This window comes from Leptosomus discolor, chromosome 2 (assembly GCF_034619465.1).
Source record: "Leptosomus discolor isolate bLepDis1 chromosome 2, bLepDis1.hap2, whole genome shotgun sequence".
In the NCBI taxonomy this organism is placed as follows: Eukaryota; Metazoa; Chordata; class Aves; order Leptosomiformes; family Leptosomidae; genus Leptosomus; species Leptosomus discolor.
Genome location: NC_141392.1, coordinates 100,835,435 through 100,852,581, shown reverse-complemented (window position 1 = coordinate 100,852,581; position 17,147 = coordinate 100,835,435). Strand labels below are relative to the sequence as shown.

The following is a 17,147-nucleotide window of genomic DNA, read 5'->3' as shown; positions in this document are numbered from 1 at the left end:
CTGTCAGAATATTTTAGTATAGACAAGGTTATAGGCACCTACTCAGGGCTGCATAGGAAGCCTGAGGCAAAGTATAGATTTCAGTTTGCAGAGTGCCCAGATTTGTTGACTAGAGAAATTATGCTTGTTCTTGGTAAAAAATGTACAGTCTGCTGTGGAAAATCTGCTCCTATTCTTTCTCCTACACTCTAAAATATCTGAGGAATGGTACATGACTGTATTTATCTGAATGATTATGCCAGAAATCATCAGAATTTTTTTTTAATGAGACAAAGTCAAGTTTGTAAAATGACAATTCCTCACACAAACGCTTTTGTTAGAAAAAATAAAAATAAAATTACTTAATTGGAACAAGTGTAGCTGTTATTCCAAATAGATGAAGTCGTAGGAAAATGACCCTGGCACTGTTACCCACTCAGAATTCTTGACATCTGGGAAAGCTCAAGTTAAATGGTTAAAGACAGCTGCTTTTTAATGATTAGCACAGAGAAGAAAATGAGATCCTAAGTTTATCATCCTGCCCTCCTGTGAATGTGCAGAAGAAGCCAACAGCCATTCAGCTTTACCTTTTTGTTTGTTAGTAGCTGAGTGCCAGAATAATTACTCTTTGTAGCCAGCATTCTTCTGGGCCCACACAGACCTACTCAGAAAATAGCTCATTAAAAGGACCTCTGAAAATCCTTGCTGAGAAGGGGAAAATATGACCTCTTCTTCAGTTCTATCATCACACACATTTCTTCACTGCTTTTTTATGTTCATTTTTTAATTTATCTTCCAACTGTGCTTTACATACTACAGACAGCAGCCTGGGGAAAGAGGCATCTGAATTATCAGCCCACTGAGTTTTATTAGCAGAGGACAGGTAAGAATGCTTGTAGACGCGCTCATATTGATTGTTTGACCTCATCAATGTTTATAAATACGTAAAGGGTGAGTGCTGGGAGGATGGAGCCGGGCTCTTCTCGGTGATGTCCAATGATAGGACAAGGGGCAACGGGTGCAAACTGGAGCATAGGAGGTTCCACATTAACATAATGAAGAACTTTTTCACTGTGAGGGTGACAGAGCAGTGGAACAGACTGCCCAGAGAGGTTGTGGAGTCTCCTTCTCTGGAGACATTCAAAACCCACCTGGATGCGTTCCTGTGTGATCTACTCTAGGTGGTCCTGCTCTGGCAGGAAGGTTGGGCTAGATGATCTTTCGAGGTCCCTTCTAACCCCTAACATTCTGTGTTTCTCTCATTCTGTTTGTTAAATCCCTTATGCAGATGACTGTAAAGGCTGGTGTGGCTTCTAATGGGAAACCTATTGCTGAATATACAGGATGAAATAATGAATTTCTTAATTATTAAAATAGCAGCTGCCTCCTCCTATGATTAGGTTAAAAAGCTGAAAATTTAGTGTCGGATATTTCCAAAATATGCTGTGTAACCCTAATGTACCATCAATGAGAACTTTGTTCTCTTCCTTATGGAAAGGAGCTGAGGAATCGGGACTAGCTAGTATTAGAAGACTTTCAGTGCTGTCTGCTGGAATAGCAGCAGAAAAAAATGACAGCAGATAAACTAGAAGGCTTCGGTCTGGTCATATAAGACTGAATAAAGACTAAGGGGTTGCACTTCATGAAATCTATGAAAGCATCTTTTTTTTTTTTTTTTTTTAAAAATGCTTTTTCCTGGTTGATCAAAAACCTGGTAAGTCCAGATGCCAGATGGCTTTTTGGATCTTGAAAATCATCTTTGAGAGTATATCATGATCAGTTAGTGAGATAACTCTAAGATATGAAAGATGTGCTATTATCTGTCATTGATATGTGGGTGTCAGGTGCACAGCCTTTGAAAATTTAAACTGCACAGTTCTATGTGTTTCTTTATATCTTTTGTATACCTGCTCCAAAAATATAGCTCCTTAGCAAGACAAATGCCCAGACACAAGATGTAAAGGTTTGGGAAAGAAGGAATCTATTGAAAAGATCATGCTTTAGAGACTTAAAAGAAATAAAACCGAAGGTTTTAGAATAATAATGGAGGAGTTCGAACACAGGAGATGACTTGATATAATCGTGCTGCCAGGAGCAAGTCACATCAACCTTTCTTCTCCCATCAGATCAATTATTTTTAAAGGAAAAGTTACTTTCCAATTAATTTAAACTTGGCCAAATTGTTTTAACAATCAAACCCCCTTACTTTTTACAGTTTTCAAAAATGAAAATATTTTGAAATACTAACCTGAAAAAGCTATCAAAAAATTAAACATACTTCTAACACTGTTTAGCTGAGAACAGACAGAAGTAATAGAACAGGGAAATGAGAGGAAAAGGAAACTTTTAGGGAACCAGAAACAGTCAAAATGAATGAAGAGACAGCTGTTGCTGCAGAGCATATGCATATGATACCTACAGGATGTGAGTGAGTAACAACATCTCTCTGCTTTTTGGTGTTTTGATGAGAGCAGGTGGAACTGGTTGTTTGTATGTGGGGGCAGTAGGTAATAGCAGGAGCTATTAACCTGGGACAGAAAGAACGGGTATTTCAAGTCACCCAGAGGCAGCTGAGGTGGGGAGAGACTTCCTGGTGTTTGAAATTGTCTTGTATCCTCTCCTGGAAAGAGGCAGTTTTCTTTACTGAAAGTGCTGGAAGTGAGAATGAATTTGAGCCTGAACCTGTGGTCCTTCAGGTTTGAGGAGAATTTTTTTAGAGTAAGTGCTATACTAGGTGACCATAGTATAAAGGGCATGGTTGTTCATTTCTTGCTGTCAGACTTGGATAACAGGGTTTCACACTCTGTGTTGAAGTGTTTTTGGATAGAGTTATACCTGGGGAAATGCAGAGAGACTGCCAGTGCTGTTACATATGTCAAAATACTGCTAAAGTGCTCTTGCTAACTGCAGGTTCACAGTGAAGCACTGAGAGACCCAACATCCAGCTCATCCTTGTCAGAGTCTGTGAGGGATTTAACACACAACTGTTAACCTGGAACTGTTTAAAGCATAACTCAGCTGCTAAAGTGAGGCTGTACCAGTCCTCCTCCGGTTGAGTGTAAACAAAGCAGGAAGGCACTGAAAATTTTCTTCAAAAATGAGCAGAAAAGTTGCACAAGTGGGATATGCTCTGCTATGTCCGAATCACTATCAATCCTCAAGGGTGTGGTGAGACCAGATACCTTGTGCAGCTTATGCAAGCTAAAGGAACACACATAGACATGCAAAAATTTGTAGTTAATCTGATTGAAGTATTAGCAGCCAAATCACAGAGATATAATGTTGTTAATTCCCTTTCCCCTGACAGGGAGTCAAGTTGGAGGAGGCACTCATCACAACCAGTATTTATCAGAACACTTTTTATTAGCCAAGCTATTATCATTAATAGAATGAAGATGTTCTTATTAGCAGCTGTTAACTATTCACATGGTGCATTTAGATATTCATGCAAGTCTCTTGTACACTCAGGTACTAACTCTTAGCTACCAGCTGGAGCCACAGCTGGGAGGGCAAACAATTGTGCAGAAGCAGAAGGTTCTACTGCTATGCCTTTGGCTTCTAGATGAGTGATAAGAAAGTTATGTTAGGGGCTTCTTGTTTCCTTGATTGTATGTGTAATCCTGGAGTCTTTGTCCATGTATAGCAGCTATGGTCTTCTTAGATGGGGTTCAGCTTGTTCACTGCTAATGCCAGTGTGTCCTGGCTCTTGGTATTCTGAATTTATCATTTCTTGTGCATTCAACTGGACCACTAATCTCCTGAGATTATCAGCTTAGAAAAGACTTTCATGCACTACATCTCATACTTGCCCTCTCTTCAATCTACTGTTTTCTCGTAGCACCTCCTCATTGTACTGTTCACACAAATGCACACAAATTCATGTGTAGACAGGGCTTATATGATGACTACTAGTCCAGCTACAGTGATACTCACACCTAAAGTCCAAATGGTCCAATTACTACAGCTCATTCTCAATAATTATACAGTTAAAACTGACTGAGACAAACTTTCTCATTTTTACCACATTTTTTTTCTATGCATTGTTATGGAACCTGCCAGCATCTCCAGTTGTTTGCAGGGGGGTGTATGATGTTGATGCACTTTTAGCCCACTTTCTATATTTGCTAACATCTCACTATTTCTTTCTTCATTGGCTAGCAAATTCTGTTATATCTGAATTCTATTGTGTTTGATATATTTTATATATGCTGGATACTGGTTCTTTGCTTCCTCTGTTATCCTTTAATACCAGTACACAAGGTTACATTCCTGTAGTGACTAATAAGTGATTATTAATGATTTATGCTTGTAGCCCTAGGCCTCCTATCCTCTACTTGCACATTCAAGGCTTCTGCTATTATCTTGTGCTTGTACTCTTGGAGACATCTGTTAAAATCCCCTGGTTTTCTTCAACAGCCTTCAAGCTATGGTTTCCTGATAACATGAGATAGATATATTTTATTAGCCGATACATATCCTTTTTCTGGAGTCACTCAATAGTTAATTCACTGTACAAAAATAATGGTCCATTAGAAGACACATGTGGGGATACCTATAGACACAGATGCGATGCTGGGCACCTCCTACTCCCAAAACATGTTGTTTGCCACAATATCACTGGTGTGTTACCAATCTTGCTTTGCAATGCATCTTTGAAAGGAGAACTGCTGAGGTGCTCATCTGCGTTCGCAGCACCACATGGGCTTAATCCTCCTGCAGTGGTGAGGGCAGGACTGGCAGTGCTCAGTGGTGTGGTGGTGAAACCTCACCATACGTGAGCCTCAGCTCCATGGGGATGGAGCTGGTCTGGCTGAAATCCCTCTGGCCCTCAACCACTCAGACAACTCAAGAAACCGAAGGGAAAATGGCTGATGCATGCTACTGTAAAATTGAAGTTCCTTACTAGCATCATCCCACAAGACTGATCTCTCAGCTCTGACAGATGTAAGTAGGGATTTATTTCTATTCCCAGTGCTTGATTTTAAAATTACACCTGCTTACTGATACATGCAGCTTTTGGGAAAAGAAAATGAGGGGAATTATGTCATCCACATTAATGAGACTGCTTCAAGACTGCTGTGAGGATGAGAGCAGCATTCTGGGACTCTCTCACGGATGTGAAATTGCAAGAAACTTTTACAGCAAAAAGAATAAATTCAGGTTATCTTTCAATTTCTCACTGGGTAATCGAGATGGAGTTGTTCAAAAAAGGACTGGAAAACTGGAATCTGTTGTGCCTTGCTGATACACTAATGTGACTAACAATTCTGCAGCCTTTCCGTTGGGCAGAAATATCATGACATTATGTATATCAGTGTGTGTGAATGTCTCTGTGTATACACTAGTATAGATACTCTACGTACAAACTCCTAAGTCCTATGACCTTGTGAGGACCTAAATTTAGGTGCACATATTTTTGTGTATCTGCAGGCACTGGACTTGGTCTGAAGTCTCCCATTCCCCAGGGAGCCTTGTGACTGCTAACATATTTGATAAGCAGTCCATGTGTGTGCTAGACAGCACTAGTCTGGGTTTTTTTTTTTTTAAAATTTTCTTTTGCAATCAGCTGTCAAACATTTTCAGTCTACTTCTGCCAGTTCTTGACTGACTTATACGCAAGACCAGATGGCAATCCTGGCCATACTACCAAAAAAACTGTACAAAATCAGCAGCAATATTTTTGGATCTTTTCTGATTGAGCCACACAGCAAAATGAATGCAGGGCATACAGAAGGACATGGTGATTACCTGCTGAGGGCGTAGTTGGAGGCAGTTTGAGTGTGAGACTGCCTAGCTGGAGGTTTGTGCATAGGTGATGGACCAGGGCAGCTTATGATGTTACAACAGAGGCATTTCTAGCTTGGAAGATGTGGCTTTCTTGGAGGTTTAGGAGACTGGAGCAAATAAGGGCTTTAAGGGTGTCAGTGATCCTAAAGTATTATTTAGAGACCTAGGTCAGCTCAGGGTTTAATGTTTTATGACCACTTAGTCAAACTGCATTTAATTAAATTGATTAAACATAACAGGCAAGGTATTATACTCCCCTTTTGCAAAGGAGAAAATTAAAGGTTATTTTTACTTACTTTTCACCATGCTTATCTGCATATGTGTAGACCAGTATGAAAGAGCAATTACAGTTGTATAAAGTCTGCTGGGCTGAAGAGCTAATTAAAATTATTGTTTAAAAGAAACACTTCAGCTGAATGAGCTCTTGCATTTTGAATAATAGATTACAATTTTAAACTATTATTCATTTGCTCTTTCTAGTGCTTTACACACATTAATTTTCAAAAGATATTTGTCTGCATGTGCATTTTATCATGCGCTGCTGTATTGAAAGAAGCAAAAGTGATTTGATGAAGATGATACAATGGGCACATCGCAGGGCTTGGGGAAGTTCCTGGACTGTAGCTGTCAGTGGGAAATTTGTCACAAACTTCATCAGGGCTATAATTTCGTCTTGGACTTTGGAGAGGATTTAGCTATTTCCCCTGAAGTTTCACAGATGTAAAGTTGGTGTTCAGCTGATCATCTGCTGCTGTTTGTAAAAGGTTTTAGATAAGCCAGAGCTCATATTACACAATAATCAGCTAATCCATGTTAGGTTACTCAGCCATAATAAGTCAGGATATGAAGACATGCTGAAGATTCTTACATCTCGTTAACTGATAACTTCATCTGTAGTAGTCTAGCTTTTTTCTCTGTCTCGAGGAGGAGACAATGTCTCTTTGTGGTTTGACTGTAGTCTGAACACAGAAAAGGAGTTTAAGGAGCGGTTACACAACCCAGGCTGTGTTTTCAGATGGCTCCTCTCCCTGGCTGTGCAAGTGGCGTTAGCTGTGCTCTCTCTGTGTGTTAGAGCTATATATATCACGCAGGAATTGTGGGCATGTGAATTTGTTCTCTGACCAAAACAGGGCTTCAGTCAACATGTGTCTATGTCATGATGCACACAGTTGTTAATTCGCTATTATTTATGCATGTATTTCCTTTTCTGTCCTCAAACAAATAAATAAACAGCCTCAAGAGGAAGTACTTGATATTTCAAGAGTGAGGTTTTCTCAGGGTGTTGTTTTATTAGCAAAATGACTTACATCATTAACAAATCAGTGGAAGAAGTGGTAATGTGAACCAGCATATTCAATTTCACTTTAGCAATCTGTATTCCAGAAGGAAATCCTGGGAAGCAATCACTGACAATGGGACGTCAATTTAAATTACAAAATAGGCAGTATGCTGAATGCGTATAGAGCATGTGAGAGATTAAATGGAAGTGTTAATTTGTCTTCATAAGGTAACCAAGACAATAAAAACGTGCTCTACAAGTAAGGGCTGTAGAAGCTGTGGCAGTGAAAACAATAATTAATAGAATTTAAGTTACTATCCCCAGGACAGTTGTAAATTGATGATATTAATTATGCAACAAATGTGTTTGTAAATTGATGACATAGGAAGCCTTGGAAGTCATCTAGAATAGGCTTCTCCTTTTGAAGCTATTGGCAATGTATTATACAGCAGCCTATAGCCCCCAACAGATATTCAAAGGTTATTTATATTAAACTCTATATTCTTAAAAGAACTGAGTAACATGAAAGGCTACAATTAAAAACAATAAATTATTTCATTGTGTATAAAGTTGATTATGTAATATAAACCAGAATTCATTAGTATTAACTTGAATAGACATTGCATATGGTATTTTTTGCCACCATTACTCTATTGATTCAAACAAATGACAGCAGCAGGGAATGTATGGCATTGAATTTCTTCTGCTGTTACTACTGAGTCTACAGAAAAGAAGATAATCTGCAAGGAAGTTTCATACATATATTTATATATATTTGAATTTTAAGGTTATTTTGCTATTATTTACCTCTACATGTCAGAGTGGCTTTTAATAGATGTAATTAAATGCTGAAAATCCACCCTGATCATTTCTTTCAGTTCTTCAAGGATAGAAACGTCAGCCAGAGATAGATAGTAAATGAGTTGAGTATATGAAAAAAGGTGCAAAAATTTTTAACCTTAAAAAAAAGTATGTAATTGTTCCTTCTGCTTTACATTGTACAATTAAATTTTAATTTTAAAATGTCAAAGTATTTTTACTTATTTTTTGAAATCAGTAAAATCATAAAAGCATAGAATGGTTTGGGTTGGAAGAGACCTCAAACATCATCTAGTTCCAACCCGCCTGCTATGGGCAGGGACACCATCCACTAGACCAGGTTGCTCAAAGCCCCATCCAGCCTGGCCTTGAACACGTCAAGGGAGGAGGCACCCACAGCTTCTCTGGGCAACCTGTGCCAGTGCTTTACCTCACAGTAAAGAATTCCTGAGATCTAATCTAAATGTGCCCTCTTTCAGTTTAAAGCCATTACCCCTTGTCCTATCACTACACACACTTGTAAAAAGTCCCTCTCCAGCTTTCATTTTCGCCCAGCCCAGGGACTGCCCTGGCCCAGGTGCAGGACCTTGTGCTTGGCCTTGTTGAACTTCATGAAGTTGGCACAGGCCCACCTCTCCAGCCTGTCAAATTCCTTCTGGATGGCCTCCCTTCCCTCCAGAGTGTCAACCACAGCACACAGCTTGGTGTTGTCGGCAAACTTGCTGAGGGTGCACTCAGTCCCACTGTCCATGTTGCCAACAAAGATGTTTATCAGCACCGGTCCCAATACCGACCCCTGAGAAATGCCACTCACCACTGATCTCCACTTGGAGATCGAGCCGTTCTTTGGATGCGACCATCCAGCCAACTCCTTATCTACAGAATGGTCGTCCATCCATCAAATCCATGCCTCTCTGATTTAGAGACAAGGATGTCATACAGGACAATGACAAATGCTTTGAACAAGTCCAGGTAGATGATGTCAGTTGCTCTTCCCTTACCTGCCAATGCTGTAACCGCATCGTAAAAGGCCATCAAATTTCTTAGTCATGATTTACCCTTAGTGAAGCCATGTTTGCTGTCACCAATGTCCTCCTTATTTTCCATATGCCTTAACATAGCTTCCAGGAGGATCTGCTCTATGATCTTGCTGGGCACAGAGGTGAGACTGACTCGCCGGTAGTTCCCCAGGTTTTCCTTTTTTCCCTTTTTAAAAATGGGTGTTATGCTTCCCCTTTTCCAGTCAGCTGGAACTTCACTGAACTGCCATGACTTCTCAAATTTAATGGATAGCAGCTTAGCAACTTCATCTGCTAGTTCCCTCAGGAGCTGCAGATGTATCTCATTAGGTCCCATAGACCTGTGCACCTTCAGGTTCCTTAGATGGTCTCAAACCTGATCTTCTCCTACAATGAAATGAAAATAACGACTTAAAAGATATTTTTAAACAAGAGTTTTTCTCTTTTGTTTTCCACAGTAGAAACATCTGGGTTTTCTGACCAGTCTTGTAACATTTGCTCATTGTCTAGGTTTCTGCAGCCTAGATTGCATGACCAGTTTTCCTGTTTCTCACTTGCTGTGAGTGAGCCTAAGTGGAGCGCATTCCTCCACACTGTCTCAAGCAGTATCTGACAACTTAAAACTTTCTGAAATGCAGTCATTCTATTTGCTGGTTTATACTTCCTAATGTCCAGGAAAAATAAAATGCACTAGTGGAATGTAAAAAAATGCCACACTTTAATGGCATCTTCCACCTGAAAAAATATTCTAGCTTGCATCTTTATATGTGTTTTCCATTCTTATTTTTAGCTTGCGTTCAATTTTGATGGTTATTTCGACAATGTGTTTAGGCCAAATACAGCAAGGTTTTCTTCATGTATTCTTTAATTTTTCCACCGAAGCAATAAAACTGAAAGAGTAGAGTAAGACACAGTACAGAAGTAGGTGCTGGCAAGATCTCCCCATTACTATGCAATGGTCTGGAGCCTCATTACTTGGCTTTCTTTTATTTTAATTTACTCACCACAAATATGCAGATAAAGTACTGGCTGTTTAGCAGTGCTACCACATTTGATTGGAGTTATCTACAAATCCCTTTGTGGGTGGGCTTGCTCTTTGCACACTTCTCTCTCTTCCTTTTTCTTTTATAATGAAGATTTTGTGCTCTGACACAAAACCACCCACTGATACAGAACAGCCTGCTGTCAAGTGTCAAACAAGAGCATGACAAGAGGGTGGGGGAGAATGTTAGTAAAGATGATAGCCAGAGTCACTAGCCCCATTTCCTCATTAGAGATAGAAGATGAAAGCACAGCTACAGATCTGCAGGAAAGCAAAGGCCGTCTCCAGCTGATTTCAGGAGAGACCTGGGTGCTGTGTAAGACTGAAATGGATAGTGGCAGCTGTACCTTGTATCAGGAACAAGGACTAAGTGTTTAATGTGCTGGTTATTAACATTTAAAAATTGTGTTGCTGTTTTATGAATAGCAATTACCAGACTCAGGAACCTTGGCTGCTGAGACAAGGACAAAGCTATGTTGTTTCTCTCTTACATAATGTACCATCCAGCACTCCTGGTGTAGTGGAGCATTTAGCAGACACTCTTTTGCTGCTGATTCAAGACATGCATCATGTACTCCAGTGCTTGGCCACTTGTGTGAAGTGGAAGGAGGGAGAAGTAGGAGACCACCTTGTTCCTGCACCACCACAATGCACACCTCTATCTGGGTAGCAAGCCTGCAGCGTAACGTAACCTACTTATGTGAGCTTGTGAATGTAAAGGCCAAATTTATGAACCAAGATGGCTGCCATTTATTCAGATTTTTCACTTTCAAGCATCAAAAAATCTTTCAGAATTAGAGGTGGACACATGGAAATTTTTTCTGTGTGTGGCTGAGAGAGCAGAGTTCTTCTCCTAGATTGTAGAGAACAAAGCAGTTGGCAATATTTGTGTAAATAACCTGCCTCTTTTTTGCCCAAGCCCTCCAGGAGACAGCAGTCAGTGGAAGTAACTAATATTTGCTTAGATTTTTAAAAAACTGGAAATCTGTGTCTATCTACCTGTTGAAGTGTGTCCAGAGGAGGGCCACGAAAATGACCAGAGGGCTGGAGCACCTCTCCTGTGAAGACAGGCTGAGAGAGTTGGGGTTGTTCAACCTGGAGAAGAGGCGGCTCCTAGGGGACCTTATAGCGGCCTTCCAATACCTGAAATGGGCCTATAAGAAGGCAGGGGAAGAACTGTTCACAAGGGTTTGTAGCAATAGGACGAGGGGTAATGGTTTTAAGCTAGAAAAGGGTAGATTTAGGTTGGACATTAGGAAAAAGTTCTTTAATATGAGGGTGGTGGATCACAGGAACAGATTGCTCAGAGAGGTAGTGGAAGCCCCATCCCTGGAGACATTCAAGGTCAGGCTTGATGGGGCTGTGAGCAACCTGACCTAGTTAGAGACGTCCCTGCTTATTGTAGGGGGGTTGGACTAGATGGCCTTTAGAGGTCCCTTCCAACCCAATACATTCTATGATTTTATGAGCTTTTTAACGTTTCAGCAAGAAGATCAAATCACATGACTATATTCCGTAATTCCACTCTGTTCTGTAATTGCTATTTACTTACGGATGCAAGTTACTGAGAAGCATAACGAGAACCATAGCTCTCCAATTTGTTTCACTTTAAACAAGCAAGTCAAAAAAAAAAAAGAGCCAAAGCAATAGCCCTGTGTGATTCTGTCATTTTTCTGTATGATTCAATACAGTTCAAGTCTCTGCATGTTAGAGTTCATTGAAAACACAATTAACTGTCATAAGCTTTAAATCAGATGATAAAACAAGAGAAAATCTATACATTCCATAGTTTTGAATCAGAAAGAAGGATTTTCTACACCAAGAAATAGTGGGAAAGTCAGCATATCAGGTTCAATGGTTTGGGATGTCGTTCCCCTTATTTACCTTGCCAAGGCTTTTGCACTTCCTCTCCCTGATATCTGGCAAAGCAACTGAGAGTTTTACTGTGGCATGGACTTCTTTTTCCTTTCTAGTGTCTCCTCTGAAGGAGATGGAAATGATGGGAGAGTACTGTCATAAAATTCAATATTTAGGTGAAATTGCCTTCTCTTGGTTTGTCTTCTCTTCAGTGCATTCAGGCCCTATGTACACAGTCCTAGTGAGAATGCAAGTTGGGGAGGGAGAAATGAGAAGACAGACACAGAATTATTTGGTGTATGTGGCTGAATGGTGCAAAGAAAATGGGAGAAAATGCTTTCCTTGAATTGTAATTAATCCCAGATGTTGTTCAGAATTAGCTGCATTTGCATGAGAAAGTGTAACCATGTCTTGCTTTCTTTTTGCATAGCAAAGGTTTTTCGAATTTGTTTTCAGTTGTTAAGCAAATACTTTAGAGACTATAATATGTCCAGATACAGTGGTATAATTGCACTGTGGTTCTACAAAAGTGGAGTTAAACAAAGATAAAAACAGTCTTGAAATGAATTGAATATGTTTTTCTGATTCTGGTATGGAAAATGGAAAGAATAACAAATTATTGCACAAATTTTCTCCTTTCTGCTGTGCCACACCACTAGAATATAAACATATAAATGGTATTGATAGGTAAAGTCAAGGCACTTTCTGTCTGTTAAAGAAGACGCTCATATAGAATAAACCAATTAAAAAACCAATGACTGGTATAGTTAATAATAGGCTTGTAAGTTACATTAATAATACAATTAATAATTAATAATAACATGAATAATTAATTAACATTATTTCAACTCTGACAAAAATAACCTTTACTGGATAAAAACGTTGAACTAATTATGTGTTTTGTAGGTCACTTCTCAAGAATCTGGAACCAAACCATTGACCTTCACGTTTGTACCATCCATTGGACGACTTCCAACTCATTTTGAGGTTGTGGATGTCTCTAAGTTCCTTGTGACAATCCCAGAGGAACCAAAGCATCTGAGCAATCAAGAACTTATAAATAAGGTAGATTTTTGTCTGCACTAATTTTTCTGCTCTTTCAAATGATAGAGAAAATTTTATCCTGGGCACCACTGAACTGAAGCTCTTTCCCTTGAACTGTTTCTTGCCTTGTTCTCAGTTTTAATTACCAAGCCTATCAGAGATGCTGAATCATTGTGCAAGAGAAGGCTGATATCTGCTCAACAGCCTGTTTTGCCTTTGGCAGAATTTATATTGGAAGGAAACCCTTCCTCCCAGTCAAGGGAGAGATTCCTTCCTGATCTTCATGGGAGCAACGGTGGTGTGCTAGGAGTTCTATCAAGCAGGAATCGATCAAGAGTTGGTCACTGGACCCTGGTTTCAGCAAATGCCAGTGCTGTGGTTTCCAGCAAAGGTGCCCATCCGTTTCATAGCTGCATAGTAACACATCAAAATGGAAGCTTGCTTTTTGTTTCTGAAATCTTGTCCCCATGATTTCCTGCAATCGTGAAGCCAGCAGCACAACATTCCTGGTTCTCCTTTTCTTTAGCCAGTCCATGGTGTTTGTTATTCCACTCCTGCCTCACAACACTTAATGGCCTCTTATTTTATTCCATGCTGCTTGAAAGGCAACTGCAACTTGCAGGTTCATATTAATGCTTATGCGGATTCTGCTCTTGTGAACAGCTCCTTCCCTGAGACATTGCTAGGGCTGCAGTTCTGGGTGCGTTTCCGCATAATAAACTTTTCACAGGAATTCACAGTCCTCTGACCCGAACATGCTTCAGCATTTTCAGTGTCCTATCTGTCTAAAACAGACATGCACTGGAACATTATCCTCAGGGTGTTTAACTCAGTGGTTATATTTCCAGCCACTCAGTATTGGTTTTGCTGCAAGTAATATCCTGGGTAAAGCAGAATCAGGTCTTTGTGATATCTGTCTTCCTACGTTTCTCTGTAGGCAGAGAAAACTTTCCTGTCAGGTCATGCAATACTGAGGTCTTCGTAGCACTGATTACTCCCTTTTCTAAAATATCTAGAATGTGAACAACATCAGATACTGTAAATAACACCTCCAGTCATACTGGTGGTATCTCCCTTTATGGTCCAATTTGTTGTTTGTTTTTCTTTTAAAAAATGAGCTCCAGGGGCTCATGGAGCTGCAAGCGAAGTGGAAATTTGTAATTACTGTATTCCTCAAGCAGGATTCAAATATGTGCCCCATAGACAGGCTTTCTCTTGCAGTACACAGTATTTCTATTATTTTGCCTGATTCCTCCTTCAAGAGAAATATGATTTACCATAGCAGTTTCAATATTGGATGATTTGGTGATGTCTGTGTTATATACCCAGCTTGCACTACTCCTGCTCTTATCCAAAGCGTGCTTGAGAAGTTACATACTGGAAGTGGAAATTGCAGAAAATACGAAGAACAATTGTGGTCTGTGCTGAGAAGCTTGAACATACAGTAAAGCTCTCTGACCTCAGATTCTTTGTCTGCTCTCTTCAGAGAATGCCTTGGCTTAAAAGCCTTTGTTTCTTCATTAATATGTATAGGTTTTGTCCCAGATTTGTCTGTCAGACTCCTCTGAGGAGCATTGTCTGCTCCTGTGGATTCTGCGGTCAGGATGCCTTCCCATCATGTCTGGCATAGTCTGGTCTGACAGCTCATTCGGCTTGACTGCACCCTCCTTTTTGGTTCCCGCGCCTGCCCCAGGCTTGGGCCATCGTTGTGCTCAGAGTCCCCTGTTGCTCTGTGAGTCGCTGGGAAGGCAACCCCCACAGCATCGGCCGGAGGGGCTGGAAGCAGGGGGCTCCCTGTGGAGCTGGTTTCTGCTGGGTGCTCATGCCCAAAGTCTTCATTTGCCCTCTGAACTTTTGGTAGTGCAGTGCCAGCAGCTGCTGCAAGCCAAAATTACTTCGCATTTTGAGGAACACAAATAAAATGCAGCTAACTGGGATCTTTTTCCTTGTATCTTTTGCAGTCTAATGACATCTCTGATGAGCTGGCCTTAAAAAGCGGGGCCAGACAAGACTCTGTCACCACCATCCATACAGACAACACCCGAACGACTTTCCAGTCCCCAGGGTGTAACTCGAGCAAAGGAGAAATGCAGGAGAATGACCTTTTTAAGGCTGAGTTTATTCTGATTACTGATTCCGGTGATGAAGATGAAGTCGCTGCTGCCTCAAACAACGTTCACCAGCCTTCCAATGGCTATGGTCCCATCAGCGCTCAGCTGCTGGCCACGTCCCACGTTTCCCCTGGCACTGGGTCAGGGAAACCTCCTGGTGATGGGCACGTTCCAGGTGCTGCACTTTCCCCCAGCACTGCTGATCCACAAAAACATCAGGTAACCTGCTCTTTAAACTCTAGAGCTAACCTTTGCTTTTGAAAGTTTTTAGGACAGGGACACTGAGTCAGTTTGTAAAGCAGCTTGGCCAATTTATTCTCTAACTAGCATTTTTTTTGGCCATTCCTGTAATGTTTGGACTCTAATGACTTGTCCCAACCCTTCTGACTTGTTGCCTCTCCCTATGGCTCTGGTGTATACACGGAGCAGGTAATGCAGATCAATTGTTCTTTCCTTTAAGAACAGCTTATTATGACAGTAAGTTAATCAGAAGTTGTTATATTCCTAGCTAGCCTAAACTGGCTAAGGTCGTTGAAATTAATGGAGCTTGTAGATCATTTGAATTATTAGCATCAGACTTCCCAGGCCTGGGTTGTTTTTCTTTTTTTTTTTTTTTTTTTAACTCAGCACCTGCTGCAGCCCTTTATGCTAGAGAAAGCCTGTAAAAAAATCCTATTATTCTGATTGTTAGTTGGCACTGACTTTACACAGGTGTAAAAAAGTAATGAAGGTGAAAGGTCCATTTTACATTGATTTTTTATAGGGCACATTTATTGATGTATTAAAATTTTAAGTTGTCACTGGGAGAATTAAAAGGGTCTTTGAAATATTTAATTTTCAAAATACATCAATTTGATTTACTGCATGAAAAGTTAAAGTCCTCCATCTTGGAAAGAGCACTGATCACTTTCAAGGGTCTATATGCTGTGGAAAACTCTACCTTTAGCAAAGTAACAACATCATTTTCACATGGAATAAATGCAGACATTTCCTTTGACCTCGACAGGGTTTCCGTCAGTTAAAAATGCAATTCTTCATAGGTACTTAAAAAAAAAAAATTAAATATGGCTACTTTTTATCTGAAAATGAATAGGACTTCCTATCTTGTATTAACATACTTGTGCCACTCAATTTTTCATGAAATTTCAATTTTTGATTGAGGAAATTGTGAATAAGAAATCCACTCTGGTTTGGGATTCACAGCATCATGAAATATTAATTTCTTCCAAGAAAATCCAAGTAAAGTCAGTGAGAATTTTAGCTGAGGAACGTGTAAAGGCATAGATAAATCTATGTAGAAGCAGCAGCCCGTAAAAGAATAATTGTCCTAGGGAAATACAAATCTACTTCAACAATATTCAGTATGCAGATCCTGCCAGGCTTATTTGGGTGGTTTCTTTAAAAGATATTATAGAAATTGTGTGGAATTATTGTAAGACTATACAGAAAAATTCATGTGCTCTAGCTTTCTTAAGCTTTTGATGACTTGACAAGTAAACAGGGATTTGCCTGGTAAAGTAATAGAAAAATATAGATTGCACAGAGCAAGGAATTAGAGCCTAACTTTACTAACTGTTCACCTGAATGTGAAGAGAGGTAGTATGTAATGTGGGTAATGCGTATCTCATCATTATTTTTAAGTCACAAGTTTTCAAGACTGTAAGTGCTTCCTCAGTCTTCGTTATCTAAATATCTCTAGCTGTCTCTATCACTTCATAAGAAAAGGATTTTACTAAGCTACTTTTCACACTTCTTTGGTGTTTCCTTAGGCATCACTCTTTCTGGCTTACTGTCTAAAGAAGTATCATCAGTTCAGAAATGGAGGAAAATTATGAAAAGATTAAATAGATTCATTATTTATCTGTTTGTAGATTTCCTTTGTACGAAGGATTCCATATAGGGGCTACCTTGTCAGTTTTTGGGTTAAAGGGCAGTATCATGTCCCACTTCAGTTATTCCATATAACATTATGTTAATTTAAAAGCATAATTAGACAACGGGTTTCCTGTCAGACGTGAGAAAAACAAGGACAAGCGCTGGGGACCATTGTGTTGTACAGGGGACCACTCTAACTGAACCAGAGGGCTCCTACAGCTTCATTCATTTCTGACTTTGTTTAAATGAAAGGAAAAAAGAAAAGCATTGAAAAAAAATGGAAGCTTCTATTGTTCTTTGAGGCGTAAATGTCCTGACTGATGATGGAAAATGCC

The 17,147-nt window shown here is 39.9% G+C and overlaps 1 protein-coding gene across 1 annotated transcript in view; it reads left to right on the top strand.

Moving 5' to 3' along the window:
• MLIP (muscular LMNA interacting protein) overlaps nt 1–17,147 on the top strand; it is a 119,957-nt gene that overhangs the window by 58,637 nt on the left and 44,173 nt on the right. Inside the window, exons 5-6 of the mRNA XM_086460468.1 lie at nt 12,689–12,847; nt 14,788–15,156. Coding sequence (XP_086316594.1) covers nt 12,689–12,847; nt 14,788–15,156 — 528 coding nt within the window. The remainder of the gene's footprint in view (nt 1–12,688; nt 12,848–14,787; nt 15,157–17,147) is intronic.